The sequence below is a fragment of the Triturus cristatus genome, chromosome 5_1, assembly GCF_964204655.1.
Source record: "Triturus cristatus chromosome 5_1, aTriCri1.1, whole genome shotgun sequence".
NCBI lineage: Eukaryota > Metazoa > Chordata > Amphibia > Caudata > Salamandridae > Triturus > Triturus cristatus.
This window is the reverse complement of record NC_140587.1, coordinates 426,794,305-426,815,472: the sequence shown is the minus strand read 5'-3', so window position 1 is coordinate 426,815,472 and position 21,168 is coordinate 426,794,305. Positions and strand designations below refer to the sequence as shown.

The 21,168-nt window shown below is 47.1% G+C and overlaps 1 protein-coding gene across 1 annotated transcript in view; it reads left to right on the top strand.

Moving 5' to 3' along the window:
* POP1 (POP1 ribonuclease P/MRP subunit) overlaps window positions 1-21,168 on the top strand; it is a 354,117-nt gene that overhangs the window by 38,419 nt on the left and 294,530 nt on the right. The window contains exon 5 of the mRNA XM_085605196.1: window positions 19,587-19,835. Coding sequence (XP_085461322.1) covers window positions 19,587-19,835 — 249 coding nt within the window. The remainder of the gene's footprint in view (window positions 1-19,586; window positions 19,836-21,168) is intronic.

Sequence of the window (21,168 nt, the reverse complement as noted above, 5' to 3'; positions counted from 1 at the left end):
GGTGCTGGATATGTATCCTGTTAAAGCTCTACACAATAAGCTCAGGATTCCACAGCATGTACCACAACCATTTTACCTGATCTTTCCTGGAAAGCATGTCTTCAATTATAATCCCTAAATTCATCTGTTTTCTTAGGAATAAGCGGTAACTTGAGAGTACTCAATCACCAGGTGTCATTCCAAACTGAGTCTGCTTTCCCAAACTGCATTACCTCTGTTTTATTCCCATTTAACTCCAGACGGTAATCCTTCATCCAAGAGGCAACTGCTGGCAGGCACTACATAATTTCACTGTTTTTGGCTATAGAGACAATTAATTGCATGTCATCTGCATATGATGTAATATCTAAGTCCAAGTTCTTACAATATTCACCTGAGTCGTGTAAACATTAGAATGTGAGGTACTGAAGAGTATCCCTGGGGCACACTGCAGGTGACACGCACTGGTTCTGATCTGAAAGGGTAGGTGGGTAGATTGTGATCGACCAGATAAGGAAAATAACCACTTAAGGGTTGTCTGGTGTAACAGAATCTCATGCAACCATTTCATTATGATGGGTTTAAACGTTGCAGAGAGGTCGAGGAGGATGAGGGTTGCAGATTTGCCCTACTCCACAGTGAGTCTGATGTTGTCAGTCACAGCTAGCATAGTGGTTTCAGTGGTAATATTGACACTGAAACCAGTTTGAGAGATCCTGCAGATTATCCTCTTCCAAATAACGTATCAGCTGTGTGTTTATAAGTGTCTCTAACTATGGCCGGCTTAGACATTCGGAAGATCTGTTCGTTGGCCATATTTGCAGCAACTGCTCCAGGTTTCCATAGCAGTGTGAGCAGATGGGCACTCAATGGAATAGTGAAGCAGGAGAAAATGTGTGGGCAATAGTCTACTTGGGAGCCTAATTTGACCTTGGTCATATTTTCCTCCACATTGTGCATTGTCAAGGAATCCAAGGTTTCCCTTGTGACTAAAGATGCTGGATGGGGTGCTTCCATGTCAGAATGGAGAGGAGTAAGGCTTGAGTGAGGCCCAAAGGCAGAGTAAATTTTGTTTACAACATTTAACACTCTGAGGCTACTTCTAATATTCCCAGAATGCTTCATGCAAATGCCTGAAAAATTGGTGATTTGCTTTCAAAATAAAAAGCACACAAAAACGTTGCAACTTAGGAAACCCGTTTTGCTAAAAGGTTGTGCAACTACAGATACCATATCCTGTAAGAATAGTTTAGTAAAAGGCATTATAGTGTTCTTTTATTTTTCTAAATAATTCAAGAGTAATAATAGCAAATTAATGGAAACCCATTATGGGCAACAGAAAATACAATTGGCACCCAGTTCTAAGTGCACCTACAAGCATATGTCCTTGTATTAGTGCTGATTTACGTCTTTCAGGAGCTTGAAAGAGCTTTCAGAAGTGGGCTTATGTGATTTCCATTTTGTAAGGACAAATATACATGTATATATTTGCTTTTGCTAAACTCTGCTCAGCAATTTGCAAATGCAAAACCTACCCTGTCCCCAGGGGAAAAGGTTTATGCCTGCCCTTGCTGGAGTAATTGAATTTCCAACTTTTTTTAGTGTGGGATCATTTGGAAAGGATTTGTTGAATACCCTTGTAGGGAAGGGCCCCTTTTTGTATCACCTCAGCCTCTCTTAACCCCCCAACCCCTCCCCCCCCCCCCCAGGTACCCAGGGCTAGTAAGCATTTTTCATTTATAATAACTTTTTATTGATTAAAAGCATTTTAGTAATTGCAATACATCACAATCTTGTATCATATAGTTATTTATCAGTACAGCACCACAGAATACATTTCTCCCTCATATTCCATCCCAGTACAGAACAGATTCATAGTTACCCTCCCAGAATCTCCATTTATTTGTCATCTTCATTAACCAAAGATTGTAGCGTTCGGGCCCAGGGGGCGGTGCACTGGTATCCCCTATACTCATTCCATCTCTTCCACATCTTTCCCCACTTTCGGCGGCAGCCTCTGATTTCATTGACTGTTTTTTCTGCTACCATACACCAATCCATGTCCTTCTTCCACTCATGATGGGATGGAGTAGCTTCGGCTCCCCACCAAGGTGCTATGTTGCGCTTTGCAATTATCAGGCCTAGGGTTACCCTGGTCTAATATCCTTTTCCCAAGTCCGTAGCCTCCTACACATTTAGCAGACACCACTTGGCCGAAAGCGGCAGTGTCTCACCATATATTCCGTTCATGCACTGTATAACTGAGTCCATATAGGATTGGATTTTGGGGCAAGTCCAAATTTTATGATAGAATGTCCCCTCCTGCCCACAGCCTCTACGACCGAGTGGATCTGACCTCCTACCCATCTTTACCATCTTTGTGCAAGAGATGTAGACCCTGTGTAATATTTTAAGTTGGACCAGGCAGAAACGGGGCCTGATGGCTACCTCCCAGGGTGAAGCTAAGGTTTCGGGCTAGTCTTCTTGCAAGTCCGTTATATCTCTCCCAACTTTTCCGTAATCCGTCATGTCAGGGGAGTTGTTTGAGTTTTTTATATGTGAGCGAGATTGCCCTGTGAGTGATCTGTTCTTTAAGGAGTCTATTTTCGAACGGTGATTCTGGAAGGTCTGCTCCACCGGGTAGTGCCGCCCACAGGGCGTGTCAGACTTGTAGATATCGAAAGGCCTCAGTGGGGGCCAAATCGTGGGATTTTTGTAAGTCAGTGAAGGGTATTCTCAGTTCCGAGTACAGATCGCCTACCACTGAGAGTCCCATTTGTCGAATCCTTGTCTCGTGCTCATTGCACCCAGAAGTTCAGAGTCCCATGAAGGTGTCGCTTGAGTGATTTCTAGTTCTCCACCCCAGCTTAGTGAGTGTCGAGTGTCAAATTTGCACTCTCAGTGCCGTTGGCCCCTCCAGCGTTAGGCGACGTGGGTTAGTGTACAGTGCTCGGAGGTAGCCCCCCGGTTAAATAACTTATCGGTCCATGCGATAAGCAGGTTCAGTCAATGGTTGATTTCCCCACTGTTTGATAACTGTCAACTGCGCCGCTCTGTAGTATGTTGGATGTCTGACAGGCCTATACTACCATCATACCAGCTTTGTGTTAATTTATTGAGGGCAATGTGTGGGGCGCTCCCATCCCACAGTAGGACTGTAATCTCACTTTGTGTGGCTTTAAAATAGGTGTCTGGTATGGGGAACGGTGTATTTTGCAAAACCTACAGGAAGCATGGTAGCGCCATCATTTTAAATTGGGCCTCCTTCCCCCAAAAAGTAGAGCGGAAGCGACTGCCAGTGTTGAACATTGTTTTTCAGTAGGGTTAGTTGGGGTAGTAGATTTTTGTGAGCAAATGGTTGCGGACTGGTTGTGATAAAGATTCTTAGATACCGGAATCCTTCGTCACTATCTGAGCTACACAATCCCTTGGCAATCGGGGTGCTGGTCCATGTTGTACAAACGCCACCGATTTGGACCAATTTATTCTGTATCTGGAGTATTTCCCAAAGGTGGCAAAGATGTTCAAAATTCTGGGAACAGAGGACTGGGGAGCTGCTACATAAATGAAAAAGAATGTTGTCCGCATAGAGTGATATTCTGGCTTTCTAGTCCTCTGACCAGCGGAGGACACGGATCAGGGGGTCACCTCGGATCCAGGCTGCCAAGAGTTCAAGTATTAGCGCAAATAGGCAGAGGCGAGAAGGGGCAACGCTGCCTGGTTCCTCACTGGAGGGGGAAGACCCTGGACACCCTTCCATTCACCACCAGTTGTTCCAGAGGTTCAGTATATAAAAGTTGAATCCAGGTCAGAAATTGGGGTCTGAAATGCAGGTGTGTGAGCACAGTAAAGAGCTATGGCCACTCCACCATGTCGAAGGCCATGTGCGCGTCGAGAGACAAGACCACAGCTCCCTCTCGGATTCTATCTGCACGTCCTGAGACACAGTGGAGACTTCACAAATTGCAAGCAGTATTGCAACCTGGCATGAATCCTGACTGGTCTGGATGTACCTGCCTAGATATGATCGGGATGAGTCAGAGGGCCAGGACTTTGGCAAGGATTTTTGCCTCTGCATTTAGCAATGAAGTCTGTCTGTACGAAGCGTCTTGGTCCGCCGCTCTTCCCTCTTTATGTATTATGACTACCGAGGTGAGTCTCTGATCTCTGGGTAGCATACCAAGACTTCTGCATCTCATACATCTTGAGCAGGTGAGGTACTGTGTGAGACGATATAAGTTTATATAGTTCCTTTGGTAACCCATTGGGTCCTAGTGCCTTTCCTGAATTTATAGCTTTGATTGCTTGTCACCTCCTACTCCGTTAGCTCGCTATCCAGGAGCTGTACGTCTGCAGGTGTAAGATAAGGGAGGGGTCTATCTCTAAGGCGTTCAAGATAATCTTGTAGAGGCTGCCATCTGTAGTATAAATACGGGAGTAATAGGCAGCAAATGCATCTGCAAATGTTTGGGGGGTCTCTGAAACATTCTTCGTCATCCGATTGGATGGATGCCATGGCTAGTAAGTTAGATATCGCTAGTGGACTACATCACTTAACGTCCCCACCACCACAGTGACAAAGGTGAAAACATGACTCTAGCCCTGCCCCTCTAGATTCTAGTCGGGCAGCATTAAAACTGCCAACTCACATGGCATAATCAACCCTTTTAAAATGAATGTATAGTGCACTCCTTGTTAATCAAGAATCCTAAGCTTTCTCCTAGTTTTAACTGATTACACAAAATTTCACATGCTGCACATAACCATGTTCTGCCACGCCCACGTTAACAAATTGAAAGTAATTACCAAGCACCAACGGTTTCCTGGATGCAGTGTGCACTGCTACAAGAATCAATAAACCACTTTTATCTCTAGATACATCCACATTTTTTCAATGTATATTAAACCTGCGGAAACAAAAATACAATTTTTAAGCCAGAAGGCAAACCTACTAATACAAAAGTCTCTCCTATTTTCTAGTGCAAACAAAATATATCACAAATTTGATTTAGTTCCTTGAAGACTTCACTGAAAACTAAACGGCCAATGCATTTCGGGATCAAAGGGTCCCTTCTTCAGGGGAAACTGTACACAAAGACAGGAAAACAAGGAAGAGAATAAGTAGAGTGTTTACAATAGTAACAAACCCAGGGAATAAAAGAAAGGAGAGTGAGAAAAGCTTCCTCATGCTGAAGACCACCCAATGTTGAACATGGTTAAAGAGACGCCTGACTATACAAGTGTACACAAGTATATGTCCTCACCATACTGAAATGAGAGATAAAAAGGGAAAAAATAAATGAAAAATCAGAAACCCATATCCAGTGCCATGAAAAAAGATCTAACAAACCCACAATATATGTGAAAACTGTGATTTAATATATTTTCAAAGGCTTCATGCGTCTACTCTTATCCAGTACCACAAAGTCAAGAGAATTCCTTGAGGTTTAAGACTGGCTATAAAACCTATGTTAATTGAAATTTCAACACAACAAAAGTTTCATGGATATAAAATGTGAAGTGCTCCCAGGAATAAGGAACAAAGGGGATTATTGGTAGAAGGAAGTGTGACCTCCTCCAGGTTGAGGACTACTGGGTAGTGGCCACATATGGCCCAGCTTCAAAGATACTACCGCTTTGTGAGGCAAATGGCAATCGCACCTTGACGGGCCTGCTCCTTAGTGTAGGCAGACAGGCTGGCATCTCCTCCAGAGGGGGAAAATCTGTGCCTGACTGGTTATCCAGGAGGAGTAGCTTATTATGCTGGGCACACCCCAGGGATGTACTCTGGGCTCCTCACAGAGGAAGAAGGCTTGCCCCACCTTGGATTTGGGTAGACACGTTTATCCTGGGATTGTGTGGTGGCCAAACCCCCTGGAGGTGGCGTGAAGGGTTGCCTTGTGGGAACTATTGCCCAATTGGTTGGTTCTTCTCTCCCACAGACGCTTGCTTCACCAGAGGGACCCACAAAGATGACTGTACTTGCTGAGCCCACTTGTGGAAAAGCGTTCCACTTGTGCAGGATGGAAGAAGTGCCTCTAAGGGCTAGTTGGCTAGCCAATTAACGTGCAGGAACAACAAAAGACAGGAAACCATGCACTCATTGCGAGCCCAGCTGTCCAGGAATACCTGCCTGCCCACCACTGCACACCAAAGTGCCTGCTGGGTGACCTGACCTTTCCGAGGTGTCCCCAAGTCTGTGGGACCCATAGTCGAAGTGGACCCTGGTCCTCAGAAAGGGAAGATTTGCTTACCTGTAAGCAACTGCTGATACTGTTGTAACCGGGAGACCAGTTGACCAGTGGTACTGGACTTGTGCTGGACTCCCCTGCTGAATCTTGGGAGACGGAGTCCTGAGGCTGGAGATGCCTGACGGTTGTGGAGTATATTTGTTTATCTGAAAGTGACTGTAGGGTTACTGTCCTCCTCTCGAAAAAGGTTTACTTTTTCCTTTGTCAGGAGTAAATTTCCAACCTTCATCAGTGTGGAAAGAGATCAAACTAGAGACGGTAAATACCATTAAACATGCGCTTGTGTGGTTTGCACAGACACCTAGGCGCATTCCACCCCTGGAACTAATGCTTCCTGTCTACTCCCAGCCCCTGTATACGGATCCATGGAATGGGGTCAAAATCAGATCCGTGCTATAATATGAAAGCTGGTGTGTTCAAAGAGGCTATAATTGGAGCTTGTAATTTAGTGAGATTGCTGCCAGAATACATTGCTGGGTACCAAATTAGACACGTGGATTTATGAAGCATCATGTTCCCTTGAGCAAGTAGATTATTTTATATATTACTCACGCCTGAGGGCACCCAGATTTACCCTGCCAGCAGCAAAGATGGCATGCTTGAAGTGCAGATTATAATCATTCCTGAGGCCCAGTTATGTTGGATGCTGCCATTTTGTTTGATTTGGTCCTTGCAAAATGCACCACACACGTCCCTTGTACCATACCTGACGTGTTTGCATATCTATTGGTCTATCCTCCTACCAGGCAGTGGGTACCAAACCGGTTTCAGCTCACATGCAGACCTGTCTCTTAAAGTCTGATTACCTGTGACTTTCTCTGAACACGAACAGGTTGGCCCTGCTTCCTGAAATTGTGTGTTCGAGGCATATGAGCTGCAGATTTCACACTTGTGCATAGATCGCCATCTGGTGTTGGGCCCGGATGTTTGCAGTTGTTTTTCCTCTTGGAAAGTCTTTGGAATTCACGAGGTCGGTGACTCCTCCTTTGGATCGTATTGCGCATGGGCTTCGTCTCCATCCTCAGATTGTTTTTTTCCGCCATCGGGCTCTGATGTGATCTTCGCGCTCCGGTTCCGAACAGCTTTCAGATCGACGCGCAATCCTCACCCCAATTTGCGGTATTGTTTTCGATCGCGATCTCCCCACTCGACGCGGCTCTCATCGGCAAGAACCTTCGATTCCGGTCGGTGACGACGGCCTTCGGGCCTACCCAAGCTCCGGTCATGGCTAATGGAAAGGACTCCCTTCAAGAAGTGCCCTCGATGTGGGTCCAAATTCCCCCACACTTATCTCCACGAAGTATGTAATCTCTGCCTCTCCCCTGAACACGAGGCTCGAGATTGTCTGGCGTGAAAGTCCTTCCGGTCCAAGAAAACCATTTGAGACCGAAGGGCCAGAAGAACCATGGCGCACTCGTTGACGGCGATTCCAGACGACATCTTCGGGGAAGGCGTTGACGCTCCAGAAGAACACCACACAGCCGAGGGACTCGCCAGCGCCGATGATTCAGATGTGGAGGACATCACTCCGGCACAGAGGGTCGTGAGTACTAATCTACCTCCTCCCCCACCCCCACACCCTCACTGGCACCGAAAAAGGCTTTGGTCACGCCTTCGCCAAAAGCACACAAGGCCACCGGCACCGACACTTCGAAGCCGAAATCCATCTCGGCGCCAACAAAACAATCAGATTTTTCCAAACGCAGTTTCAAACAACGAACCAGTGCGGATAAAGCCAAAAAACCAACGGCCCGACGCCTTCGGCGCCGACGGACCAACCAACCTCACCAGAACTCTTTACACCGGATCCATTACAAAAAACACTAACCAAGGATCCTAAAACCGGACATTTGATGCTCTCCATCAAAAAGAGACCGCTGGAAAAACCTGCTCCGCCTCCACCTCCAAAGAGGAAGGACTCTGCTACCTCTCCTTTCAGAATACCTTCCCCTACTCCACCGTTTCCGCCCCCACCTCATCATTCCCCAACACCCTCTCCGGATGATGATGATGATCAGGGGGACCCATATGATGATATAGGAGACGTGCCCCAAGATTTACATACAGGGGACCCCACTCCTACAGGCTCCTCAGACCCATGGGACGATTACAATATCCCTGACATCCCTAACGTCCCACAGGATGATCTCTACCCTTCCAGTCCTTCCCCACCAGAAGACTCACTGGGGTTCAACCATCTACTACAAAGGGCAGCACACTATCACGGGGTAGAATCTCCATACCAACCCCGTGGAGGAGGATTTCCTCCTCGATACGTTCGACACCACACATAGGACTACCTCCATATTGCCTATGCCCAAGGGAGTTATAAAACATGCGCCAGAGGTCTTTAAAGACCCAGTCAGAGCCAGGGTCATTAACTCGCGCATTGAAAAGAAATACAAATCCGCCCCTACAGATCCCTCCTACATCCAGGGCCAGCACCACTAGATTCTCTGGTAGTGTCCACAGCACGTAAAAGGGTCAACTCCCAAGCGTCAGGCGAAGCACCACCACCTGACAAAGAGTCTAAACTCTTGGACGCATCTGGCAAGCGTACTGCATCCCAAGCTGCCAACATATGGCGTATCGCTAATACACAAGCGCTACTAGCCAGGTATGACAGGGCCCATTATGACGAATTAGACGCCATAATGTAACCTCTCCCAGATAAATACAAACCTAGGGCCAACGAGCTAATTCAGGAGGGCAAAACCATTACTAATACCTCCATACGTTGTGCCCTAGATGCAGCAGACACAGCTTCCAGGGCCATTAATACTAGTGTCCTCCTCCGTCGCCATGCCTGGCTAAGGATCTCAGGTTTTAAACCGGAAGTACAAGCCTCCATCCTCAACCATCCCTTTGACCAGGAACATCTCTTTGGCCCAAAAGTGGATGAGGCCCTAGAAAAGATGAAAAAGGATCCAGACACGGCAAAATCCATTGGAGCCTTACAATCCCACCCTCCCAGGCGCTCTTTTAGACACTCTTCCTTTCGGAGCACATCCAGAGGCTACTCCTCCGACACCGCTTCCACCCCATATAAGGCCCCTACCCAGTCCACCTTTACAAGGGGCTACCAAAGAGGCGGCTACAGGGGAAACAATAACAAAGGCAGAGGCAAGACGAGCACCGCCCGCTCTGCCACCGCACCTACCCAATGACTTCCCTCCACTCCCCCCAGACCATCCCACTCCGGTCGGGGGCAGACTCCAAAATGTCCTCACTGTCTGGGCTACCATCACCTCAGGCAAATGGGTAACACAAATAATTCGGTCAGGCTACTGCCTAGAACTAATATTTACCCCCCCAAACATTCCACCCAGACAACGCCCAATGTCACAAGAACTTCTAACATTAATAAAGCAGGAGGTAATCTCCCTCCTACAGAAAAGGGCGATAGAACACGTTCCTACCAACCAAAGAAATATTGGGGTCTACTCCCTATACTTTCTCATACCAAAAAGGGACGAAACTCTGCGGCCATCCTAGATCTCCGGCCCCTGAACAAATACATACACTCAGACCATTTTCACATGGTAACGCTTCAGCAGGTACTTCCACTGCTTTCCCAAAACGACTTCCTGACCACTTTAGACCTAAAAGACGCTTATTTTCACAATCCAGTGCACACTGCTCACAGGAAGTTCCTCAGATTTGTAGTGGACGGCCAACACTACCAATTCAAAGTACTCCCGTTCAGAGTCACAACAGCACCACGAGTATTCACCAAGTGCCTAGCAGTAGTAGCAGCACACCTCAGGAGACAACACATCCATGTCTTCCCATATCTAGACGACTGGCTAATAAAAGCCAGTTCATACAGCCAGTGTGTACAACACACGTATGCCACTATCCAGCTACTTCACCAACTGGGCTTCACAGTAAACTACGCAAAGTCCCATCTACAACCATCCCACTTAAAACAATACCTCGGTGCCACCATAGACATCTCAAAAGCGCTAGCCTACCCCAATCCTGCCAGGATTACAAGCATTCAGGCTCTACGCACAAAATTCATGGCACAACACTCCCTTCCAGCTCGAGTGTTTATGCAAATAATAGGGATGATGGCCCCTTGCATCTTCATAGTACCTCACGCAAGACTCCAGATGCGTCCTCTCCAAGAGTGTTTAGCACGCCAATGGAACCAGGCCCAAGGTCAATTAACAGCTCTGGTGTTGGCAGACGACGTACCCATCGCTCTCCGCAGTGGTGAACCACCACAAACCTTTCCAAAGGTCGACCGTTCCTGGACCCGGTTCCCCAGATAGTACTAACTACAGACGCATCGCTCTCCGGCTGGGGAGCTCATCTATTACATCTCACCGTGCAGGGCACATGGACACCGCAACAGAACTTACTCCATATCAACCATCTGGAGTTACTAGCAATCTTCTTAGCCCTAAAATCTTTTCAAACACAGATTTCAGGCAAAGCAGTCCTAATCCGCACAGACAACATGACAGCCATGTACTATATTCAAAACAAGGCGGCACACACTCTCCACAGCTCTCTCAGCTGGCACAGAGCATATGGAGATGGGCCATACCCCAGGAGATCTTTCGCCTAGCTTAACATGTCCCAGGAGTCCAAAACACTATGGCAGATCTGCTCAGCCGACAAACACAACAAATCCATGAGTGGGAACTTCACCCACAACTTCTATACCCGTACTTTCGAATGTGGGGGCATCCACAGATAGACCTCTTCGCCACCCACGAAAACACCAAATGCCCAAGCTACGCCGCCAGATATACACACCCATTGTCCAAAGGAAATGCGATATGGATGAACTGGTCAGGCAGATTTGCATACGCTTTTCCGCCTCTCCCACTCATTCCACTAGTGGCGCGCAAACTACAGCAACACTCCCTCACACTAATCCTAGTAGCTCCAACTTGGGCCAGACAACCGTGGTACACCACACTGCTGGAACTATCTGTAGTACCGCACCAAAAATTACACCTCTCTGCATACCTCTTAACCCAGAACCATAGAGAGATAACATACCCGGACCCAGCTCAACTAAACCTTGCGATTTGGCTCCTGAAATCCTAGAATTCGGTTATCTAAATCTTCCCCCTGACTGTTTGAACGTCATGAAGGAAGCTAGGCGACCCACCACTAGAGCGTGCTACACCGCCAAGTGGAAACGTTTTGTTGTCTATTGTCACAACAACACCATCAATCCCCTAGACGTCTCCATTCAACACCTCATAGGCTATTTATTCCACCTACAAAGGTACAATCTAGCCTATACATCCATTCGCCTGCACCTCGCAGCCATAGCATCTTACCTACAAACAGGCAACATCTACCACTCTTTAGAGTACCTGCCATTTAAGCCTTCATGGAAGGCCTTAAAAGAATAATTCCCCCCAGAGTGCCACCCTCACCTGTGTGGAACCTAAATATCGTTCTCACCAGACTAATGGGGCCTCCCTTCGAACCACTACAGAAAAGTGAACTCCAATTTTTTTTTGTGGAATTCTTTTTATTAAACGTACTCGACATAGAGGTACAGTTACAGTCAGATCGGTTACAAGGAACACAGCGGAACCAAGGTATACATACATAGTAGGATGATAATTGGAGGTTACGGTCAGGGGGAGCTATCCCCTTCGGGGTCGCCTGGAGGGGTGCAAATGTTGCCACGGTATGCATTCCAGGGAGCCCAAATCCTAGACCACTTTCGGGGACAACCCCTAGCCGTATATACTGTCTTTTCCCGCAGCATACACCAGTCAAGGTCTTTTTCCCAATCAGCAACCCTTGGAGCATGCGTAGCCCCCCATAGTTGAGCAATGTTTCTCTTGGCTATCATGCAGCCCTGTGTGACCCATTGTACGGCGTGTGAATTAAGGTCAGTAGGTTCCCAGATATTAAGGAGGCATCTGTGGGCCTCAGGCCTCACAGTGAGTTCTAGAGTTTGGCTCATAATGTTGTGGATGTTGCACCAGTAAGTCTGTATTGGGTCACAGTGCCATATTATGTGCATAAACGTGACTAGCTGGGTGCATCCCCGTCTGCAAAACCCGTTCGTTGGACCACCCATGTGTATCAGTTGGGGGCCCGTGATGTAGACTCTATGTAATATTTTTAACTGCACCAGACGGAGGCGCGCTGGGATGGCAACAGTTTTGGGGGAGGAGACTGCGGTCTGCCAATTTTCGTAGTCCAGTTCGATAGTTTTCAATCCATTTCTCCCGTAGGGCCAACAATGGGTCATCCATATTATTGATGAGTTTTCTATATGTTAGGGATATGGCCTTCTCGGGTAGATGACCATCTAGTAGCCTGTCCTCTAATGGTGAATAGTCGGGTGGGGAGGTGTCACGGGCAGAGCTGTTTGCAAGGCGTGGCGTACTTGAAGGTAGCGAAAGCGCTCTGTCTCCGCCATGCCATGTCATGTTGTCGTTGAAAGGAGTCAAAGGACTTGATGCCATTTTTATCCCAAAGGTCACTGATGTGGGAGATGCCAATTAGGTCCCATTTATCAAAGCCCCGTGAGGTGCCCAAGTCCCCGAGTTTCTGGGAGTCCCATAGGGGTGTGGATAGGGTCAGTCTATTTGTCCAACCCAGCGACGCCGTCGCCGCATGCCAGATATGGAAAGTATGTTTGGTGGGGCCAGTGAGGGGGTATCTGTTAGGCTTGGAGTAGAAGGCCCGAGTAAAGGAGCCGTTTGGGAGGAGCAGTCTGTCCATGCTAAACCCCGGGTTATCGGGACGGCCATAGTTGCTGTGATTTATTGCCGTTAGGTGTGAGGCCCAATAGTATTTCTTGATATCAGGCAATCCAATTCCTCCATCAAACCAGTTGAGGGTGAGTTTTTGTAGCGCAATACGAGGCCTTCCATCCCAGAGAAGGTCTTGTTGGAGCCCCTCTATCTGTTTGAAGTACGAGCTTGGTACTGGGTCTGCCGAATTTTGAAGAACATAGAGGAAGCGGGGTAGGGACATCATTTTGAAAAGGGCCGCTTTGCCCAACAAGGAGAGAGGGAGTGACTTCCAATGTTCGATATCTTGTTTTAGTCGTTGAATTGGGGGGGGCGAGGTTTCGGGTAAAACGAAGAGTCTTGTCCAGTGAGATGAAAATACCCAAATATTTAAAGCCTTCTGAGACTATCGGTACGGGGCAGCCTCGGGGTATCGGAGGGGGCCTCCCACACAGGACGTACAGGAGAGATTTCTGCCAGTTAATACCGAACCCGGAGTATCTACCAAAGACGGCCAAGATGTCAAATACAGTGATAAGGGACCTTTTGGGGGATGCAAGGTATAGCAATATATTGTCCGCGTATAGGGATATGCGGTCCTCCCAGTCAGCCGACCATCGCAGCCCACGGATCATTGCATACCTACGGATCCAGGCCGCAAGGGGCTCAAGAGCTAGAGCGAACAGTAAAGGGGAGAGGGGGCATCCCTGGCGGGTCCCTCGGCTAAGTAGAAAGGATTCAGATTTTCTGTTTACAACTACCTGAGCCATTGGAACTATATAGTAGTCGTACTCATTGACAGAAGCCCGGTCCAAATCCCAGCTTAGCGAGCACTGCGAAGAGATACGGCCATTCAAGCGTATCAAAGGCCATAGTGGCGTCCAGGGAGACCACGATGGAATCCTCGCGCAAGGTCGATGCCCTACCCAGGACTCCGTGCAGTCTACGTAGGTTCAGAGCGGTGTTCCGTCGAGGCATAAACCCTGATTGGTCAGGGTGCACCAGGTTCCCTATCACCTTAACCAGTCTGTTGGCGAGCACCTTCGCTAGTATTTTGGGCTCAGCGTTCAACAGTGAAATAGGCCGATAGGAGGCACAGTCATTTTTAGGTTTCCCTTCTTTATGGATCGTAACAATGGTTGCGATTCGTTGGTCAAGGGGGAGCGATCCCTGTTCTAGACTAGTCTCAAACATAGATTTCAAGTATGGTGCTAATCTGTCCGGGCGGAGCTTGTAGAGTTCGATCGGGAGGCAATTGGGACCGAGCGCCTTACCAGGGTGAAGTGCTCTAATTGCGGTCGCAATCTCATCCGCAATAAGGGCGCTGTCCTTAAACGCACGGTCACTGTCGGATAATACCGGCAGAGAAATGTCACGTAAGAGGAGTCCGCTGCGGTGTATGGCGCGGTGGAGCTATAAACTCTACGGAAATAGGCCGCAAAGTGGTCGACTGTCTTGAGGATCCACTGTGGCTGATCCTCCAGAGCTTATTAGTTCAGGAACTAGGCGGCTAGCGTGTTCCTTTTTGTCCAGCCAGGCGATTAGTTTCCCAGCCTTGTCTCCCCAGTCGTACACCCGCCCCATCCTATCTTGTCCTAGTAGTTTGGCCCGGTCGGTGACTAGGGCTCGGTATTCCTCCTGACGGAGTCGTAGGGCGTGGAGAGTCTCCGGCGAGGGAACAGGGTCTAGGTCACTCTCCAGGCGATAGATTTCTTGCTCTACATCAGAGACAGCCGCGAGCTTGTCTTTTTTGGACCCCGCTATTAGGGAGAGGGCTTCGCCTTGAACTACTGTCTTGAAGGCTTCCCACAATGTCAGTGGGGATTCGACCGTGTGTTCATTATCCTGAAAATAGTTGGCCATGGACTTGATCAAACCGGTCCGTATTTTAGGGCTTTTAAGATACCAGGGATTAATCGGGGCGCCGCGTCCCATCAGAGTTGTCAGGATAATATGGACCCAGAGGGGAGAGTGGTCGGAGATGCCTCTAGCCAAGTGTCGTATCTCGTGTATGTCTGTCACCTGTGGGGCAGGGACAACAATGTAGTCTAGCCGCGAAAGGCTATTGTGGGTGCCCGAGTGGAAAGTATGCTGAACCTTGTCAGGGTGATAAGTCCTCCAACCATCTACTAGTCCCATTGCCTCCAAGAAGTTAGAGAGAGAGTGTGTGGTGGGAGGGAGTGCGCATGGGGGGTATCTGTCCAGTGTACCTGATATAACGGAGTTGAATTCCCCCCCCCCCCCCCCCCCCCCCTCCCCAGCACAAGGCGTCCTTCCGGCAGTGTCAACAGTACAGCACTGAGATCGGTGAATGTGGTGGCCTGTAACCCTGGGGGTGCATAGACAGACATAAAGGTGACAATTTTCCCTTCCCCCGTGCCCGTGATACCCACATATCTACCTCGGTTGTCTACGTAAGTGGAGGTAGGGGAGAAAGGGTATGCTTTTTTTTGTTTTATGCCCACCCCTCTGGAATTGGAAGCAAACCCTGCATGGGCGATTATAGAATAGCCCCATCTGTGCATAGCTTTACAAGTGTGGCCAACGAGGTGAGTTTCCTGAAGTAAGACCATATCCGGTGACAGCCTCCGAACCTGTTGCAATACTATACTACGCTTGATTTTATCCCCCAACCCGTTCACGTTCCAACTTAAAATTCTAACTTCCTTGTTATGCCATATCCCCATTGGTAAGCGTGTGGATTATAGCGGTGATACCCTCCGAAAATAGGAACTGCATCCTCATAATAGTGTCGAACAACTAACAACCCCAACATCAGGTAGGCAAAAAATAAGGCCCTTACCCAACAACCCCCCACCCCGCTGCCCTGCCCTCCGGGCTCAGAACTGCCCATAAACAACTTGCAGAGTGCCTGTCGCCCTAAAAATCAAAGAAAGAAGGAAAAAACAATCCAAAGGGGAAAAGCAGGGAGCTCCGAGTCCGTGCCCCAAGCTACATCACTGTCGCACCTCCATTAAACAGTTGACATCGGTCCATTAATGAATCTGTAGTCCCGTTCAGGTGAGGAATGCCGGTTCCCCCCCGCCCATGCCCCCCCCCCCCCCCCCAAATTTCAAAGAACCTGTCCTCGCCGAGGCTCCTCCTCAGGTCTATCTGTTGTCGTCAGGGCCTCCGGCTCCCCCCGTCTCAGGGTTTTTAGTATCACGGTACTCAATCCAGTCAGTTACGTCTTCAGGCCGATAAAAAAACCAAGCTCTCCCCTTCGCCTCAACCCGGAGGCGGGCCGGGAATAGCATCGAGTACTTTAGACCTTTCTCTCTTAGGGCGTGCTTAACAGACAAGAATAGTCTCCGCTGTTTCTGTACCCTTTGCGTGAAGTCCGGGAAGAAGGAGATAACAGCATTTTCATATTGGAGGGGGGTGCCGGTCCTGGAATTTTGGAGGATCACATCTCGGTCACGATAGTTCAGGACTTGGGTGAAATCCAATTTTTAACGTGGAAAACCGCTTTTCTCGTAGCCATCACTTCCCTCAGAAGGGTCAGTGAGATACAAGCATTTACCATTCAAGAACCTTTTCTACAAATGCACCATAACAAAGTTGTTCTCCGTACCAACCCAAAAATCCTCCCTAAAGTCATTTCTCCCTTTCACCTAAACCAATCTGTAGAACTACCAGTATTCTTCTCGCAACCACAGACCGTTGCAGAAAGAGCTCTTCACACACTAGATGTCAAACGAGCCTTACTCTACTACATCGAGAGAACACAACCTTTCCGTAAGACCAAACAACTGTTTGTCTCTTTCTCTCCACCACACAAGGGCAACCCCAGCTCCAAGTCAGGGATAGCTAGGTGGATTGTCAAATGCATTCAGATTTGCTACCACAAAGCAAAAACAAACTCTATCCATTCCCCCTAAAGCCCATTCTACACGTAAAATAGGGGCTTCAATTGCTTTTCTAGGAATCATCCCATTAGATGATATCTGCAAAGCAGCTACATGTTCAACACCGCACACTTTCACTAAACACTATTGTGCAAACTAAGCAACAGGCTAGTGTGGACCAGGCTGTACTTAAAACATTATTTCAAACTACTGCAACAGATACGGGTGGCCGCCGCTAAGGATGGGTACTGCTATATAATCTATGCACAAGTGTGTAATCTGCAGCTCATATGCCTCGAACGGAATATGTTACTTACCAGTATGCATCTGTTCTTGGCATGTAGAGCTGCAGATCTACACACGCCCACCCGTCTCCCCGGCTACCTCTATCTGTTCCAGTTTATCTTATTTAGATACTACACAAATGGGCCTCTTCACTGTTATTACTACGCTCCATCTTTCCCTGCTGGCGAAAAACAATCTGAGGATGGAGCCGAAGCCCATGCGCAATACGATCCAAAGGAGGAGTCACCGGCCTCGTGACTTCCAAAGACTTTCCAAGAGGAAAAACAACTGCAAACATCCGGGCCCAACACCAGATGGCGATTTATGCATAAGTGTGTAGATCTGCAGCTCTACATGCCAAGAACAGATGCATACTGGTAAGTAGCATATTCCTTTCCTGTACTTGGGTTGGAAAATTTGATGGGCAGATAGCGAATGTAATGATCAGGCCGCCTAATGATGTAGAAAAGTCTGTGAAGTACATAGGCCTTTCCGCTTGGGGGAACCGCATGGACTGTTGTCAAGTAGTTTAGATGCACCGTATCACTTGCTGCCATTCAGAGGATACTGTCCATTCCTGGGGTAGTCTCATCCTATTTAAGCTTGCATATCACCATAACTGCTCAATTCATATCTATCCGTGAATAGGCCTTGGCCTATGCAAATTTGAGTACAAGGAATTGCCGTTGTATTTGGAAATAATTGACCTCCCTTTCTATCAGAATCTGGCATGAACTCCAAGGAGGGCAAGACATTTTTTGCACAATGTAGGTGAAAATACTGCTTCTGTTACTTTTCTTGTCAGTGACTGCCATGGTTCTAGCAAGAATTACAACTTTACTATGGCTGTAGGCCATAGTCCCAGTGGTGTGCAGAGGTTACTGGAATGGAAGCACTGGTATTGCGGAAGCCCTAACTGACAATCCAACTCTTGGCCAGTAAGCTCTGCCACCCCACCCTTGGACAAATGTCTTTCTGAATTGACTGAGCTGTAAAAGGCAGGTTTAATTATGGCTCAGGAGTAATGAGGACAAGTGTGCCTTAATCTGGTTTGGGTATGTAGATTAGAACACTAGCAAGAGCTATCTATACAGTGCTCGTGGTGGGGGGGTGCAAAGGAGAGGGTAGGTAGCCCAAGTATTTGGCTAATAGCAGTTATGCCCTACTGACATTGCGAAATCCACTGCCTCTGAAAAAGCTTCACTTCCCACAGTCTTTGTGCTTAGTCTCCAAGCTGTCCCAGTGCTTCCTGGGATTTGTTGCCCATGGACCTCCCTGCCCAGGTGCATTCTAGCTGTAAAAGTTGACAGTTCACGTCAAGTATTTAGATCTTGGTTCAGTGCCTCATCCTTTTTTTACAGACTGCACCACGTGGAGTGAACCCACAAGCTTTTAGTTGACTCAATCGTTCAGGAGCGCAATCAAGCAGGCTGCTCAGGATTGTGTGTGGACAATCCCTATCCAGTAGAATAGAGGTTCCAACACTTTGTATTTACAATTACCAGGGCACCTGGGCCTTAAGCAGATTGTGTGCTTCTGACAGAAGGAGGTTCCTATGAACATGCCAGCCAGCCTCTGCCGGGCACTGGGTTCTGGGTCCGCAGGCCAGCTATACAGCAACCCTTCCTCGCAAACTTTATTTGGCAAATACCAATGTTGTTGGGCAACCTTGTGTAAGTAAAGAAGAGCAGGGTTCCCAACTTGAGCCTTACTGAACTCCTCTTGGGTAAGTTCTCTAGCAGGTCCTGCAGCTTTGGCAGTGGCCATGACACCAACAAGCAGTATGCCTCTAAGGCCTCATCCTCCTCTCTGACTGGAGCAGGTTAGGTGGGCATCAAACACCTTCCCCCTTCTAGGGTCACATGTGGCTTTTCCAAGTAGAATACTGTCTAAGCCCTTTCAGTTGCCTCTGACTGTATCTAATTTCTGCCCTAGACTTGCATTGTGTTCTGTTTACAAAGTGGGTTTAAGTGGGTGTTGGGTGCCTGGTTTAGTTGTAATAAAAATATGTGCTTATGGCTTACTTTGTCTGTTCTTAATATGTCTGGTATTTTCGTAATGTCTGCGCTTGCATCTATTTGCTCTAGATGTGACTACTTCTTCAGGTTGGCTGTCCTTTCTGTGCCTTTAGGTAGGCACATTTTTAATGGCCCTCTACAGCAGCTTTGTTGGCCAAGTGTGATTACGTGACACACCCATTTCCCTCTAAATTGCTCCTTTCAAGCCTAAGCCAGCATAGACACATTTTTACTATTTGTATATCCGGCTTTCCAGGAGCTGTTTTGTGTGCATTGTTTTTATCTGATACTTCTACACCTGTTGCCCAGTTTTAGGATTCTATTTAAAACTTCTGCTTTAGTGTATTCTTTTATTGTAGTTATTTTTCCTATTTGAAGCACTGCTTTAGTCCCTCAGTGCCCCATCAGGCACAGCTCAGTCTGACAATGGTTTGAGTTCAGATTAAATAATTTGTGGTATATTCCTCCTCTTATTAAATACAGATGGACAAGATGATGACTCAGAAAAAAGAACAGCCAAAAAGCAAATGCCGCAAAGCTCGAAGACGTCATGGAAACCTGCTGCAGGAGTTCAACCGACGGCAACTGAAGAATATTTGGCTAGAGACTCATATTTGGCATGCAAAGAGATTCCACATGGTGAAGAAGTGGGGCTATTGCTTGGGAGACAGGCCTACGACGAAGAGCTACAGAGCCTGCTTTCGAGCGATGACTAGTCATTGCCTTCTTCAGGTTGTAGCAGTTCAGTAAAAAAACTAAAAACACTTGCATATACCTTCCTTAATGATGGTGTGGTAGAAGGCCCACTGCTGTAATTAACGAGAGGCCGTAGTAGCTCCTGGACACCGCCCAGTTTATCTCTTTCTCTGTTTGGGTACACTTCATGACTCCCTGTCATGGGAAGAGGGTGACATGGTACTTCATTCAAATGGAGGTTCACTAACCAGGAGTAAAGATGTAATATTGTCTTTTCTCTATGATCCAGAGTTTATTACTTTTTGTTTCTGACCGGAAATATGCCTTCAATTCCAAAATGTGAAGGATGGGATTATGAAGTGATTGGCTTGCCTACTTGAATATTACAGCTAGTTTCCTGGCTCAGCTTTCAAACTTGAATAGTTGGTTTGATCATAGGTAAATAATTTAACACTGTGTGGCACTTGGAAAAAATAAATATTCCTTACAGCTCTTTTAACCTGAGCAGTGTTAACTGGTGCTCCAGTCTGAGCATCGCTTCTTACATTGGAGACAAACTGGCTGCAGTACCGTGGCCATATTCTGAATGAAGTCAGATTTATATTACTTGCTAAATCTGATTTAAATGAACCCTGAATCAGATGATACTACACTGGATGTTGGAAAAAGGATCTTATATTAAGGAAAACTCCATTACCCATTTACTGAATCTGTATTTCTGGGATTTGCAAATACTTTCTGCTGTATGATGACATTTCTAGTTGAGCAAATTTACTGGGGTTGGTTTGTGAGTGCTATGAGTGGTAAGGCGCGTTAATGTATACCTTTGAAAACCCATACATTTATGGGCATTCCCAAAATATTTAAGCAAAATTGTTATACTATACAATACTGACGTATGTGACTGTTCATGATTATGAGGAGTACCAGGAATCCTTGGTGACTAAAGGCAAAATATGCTGCAGTTGTACTTTTAGTACATTTGTGAAGTTTTCCTCAAACACTTATGAACTGGGCTCCAGGTGAGCCATGGAAAACACTGTTTTCCTTCCATTAACCATCTGAAAGCCAACACCTACAATTTCACATGCCAGACCTTACTCCCTTCTTTTTTATGCTATTAACTGCCCATTACTGGTGTTGGACCCATTATACCGAATCTTAAACCACACACTTTGCTTAGAAACAGTTGCTGTTGCCCTCATTTGCTTGCTTGGCTGCCTCCATTATATTCACTAGTATGTTTCTGGATAGGTATCCCTTTATCATTATGATTACACATGTTTACACATATATAATATTTGAATTTGCTTAGACATGCATATTTGAAGTTGTGGTATACATCTTGGACACATTATATTAATTGTTT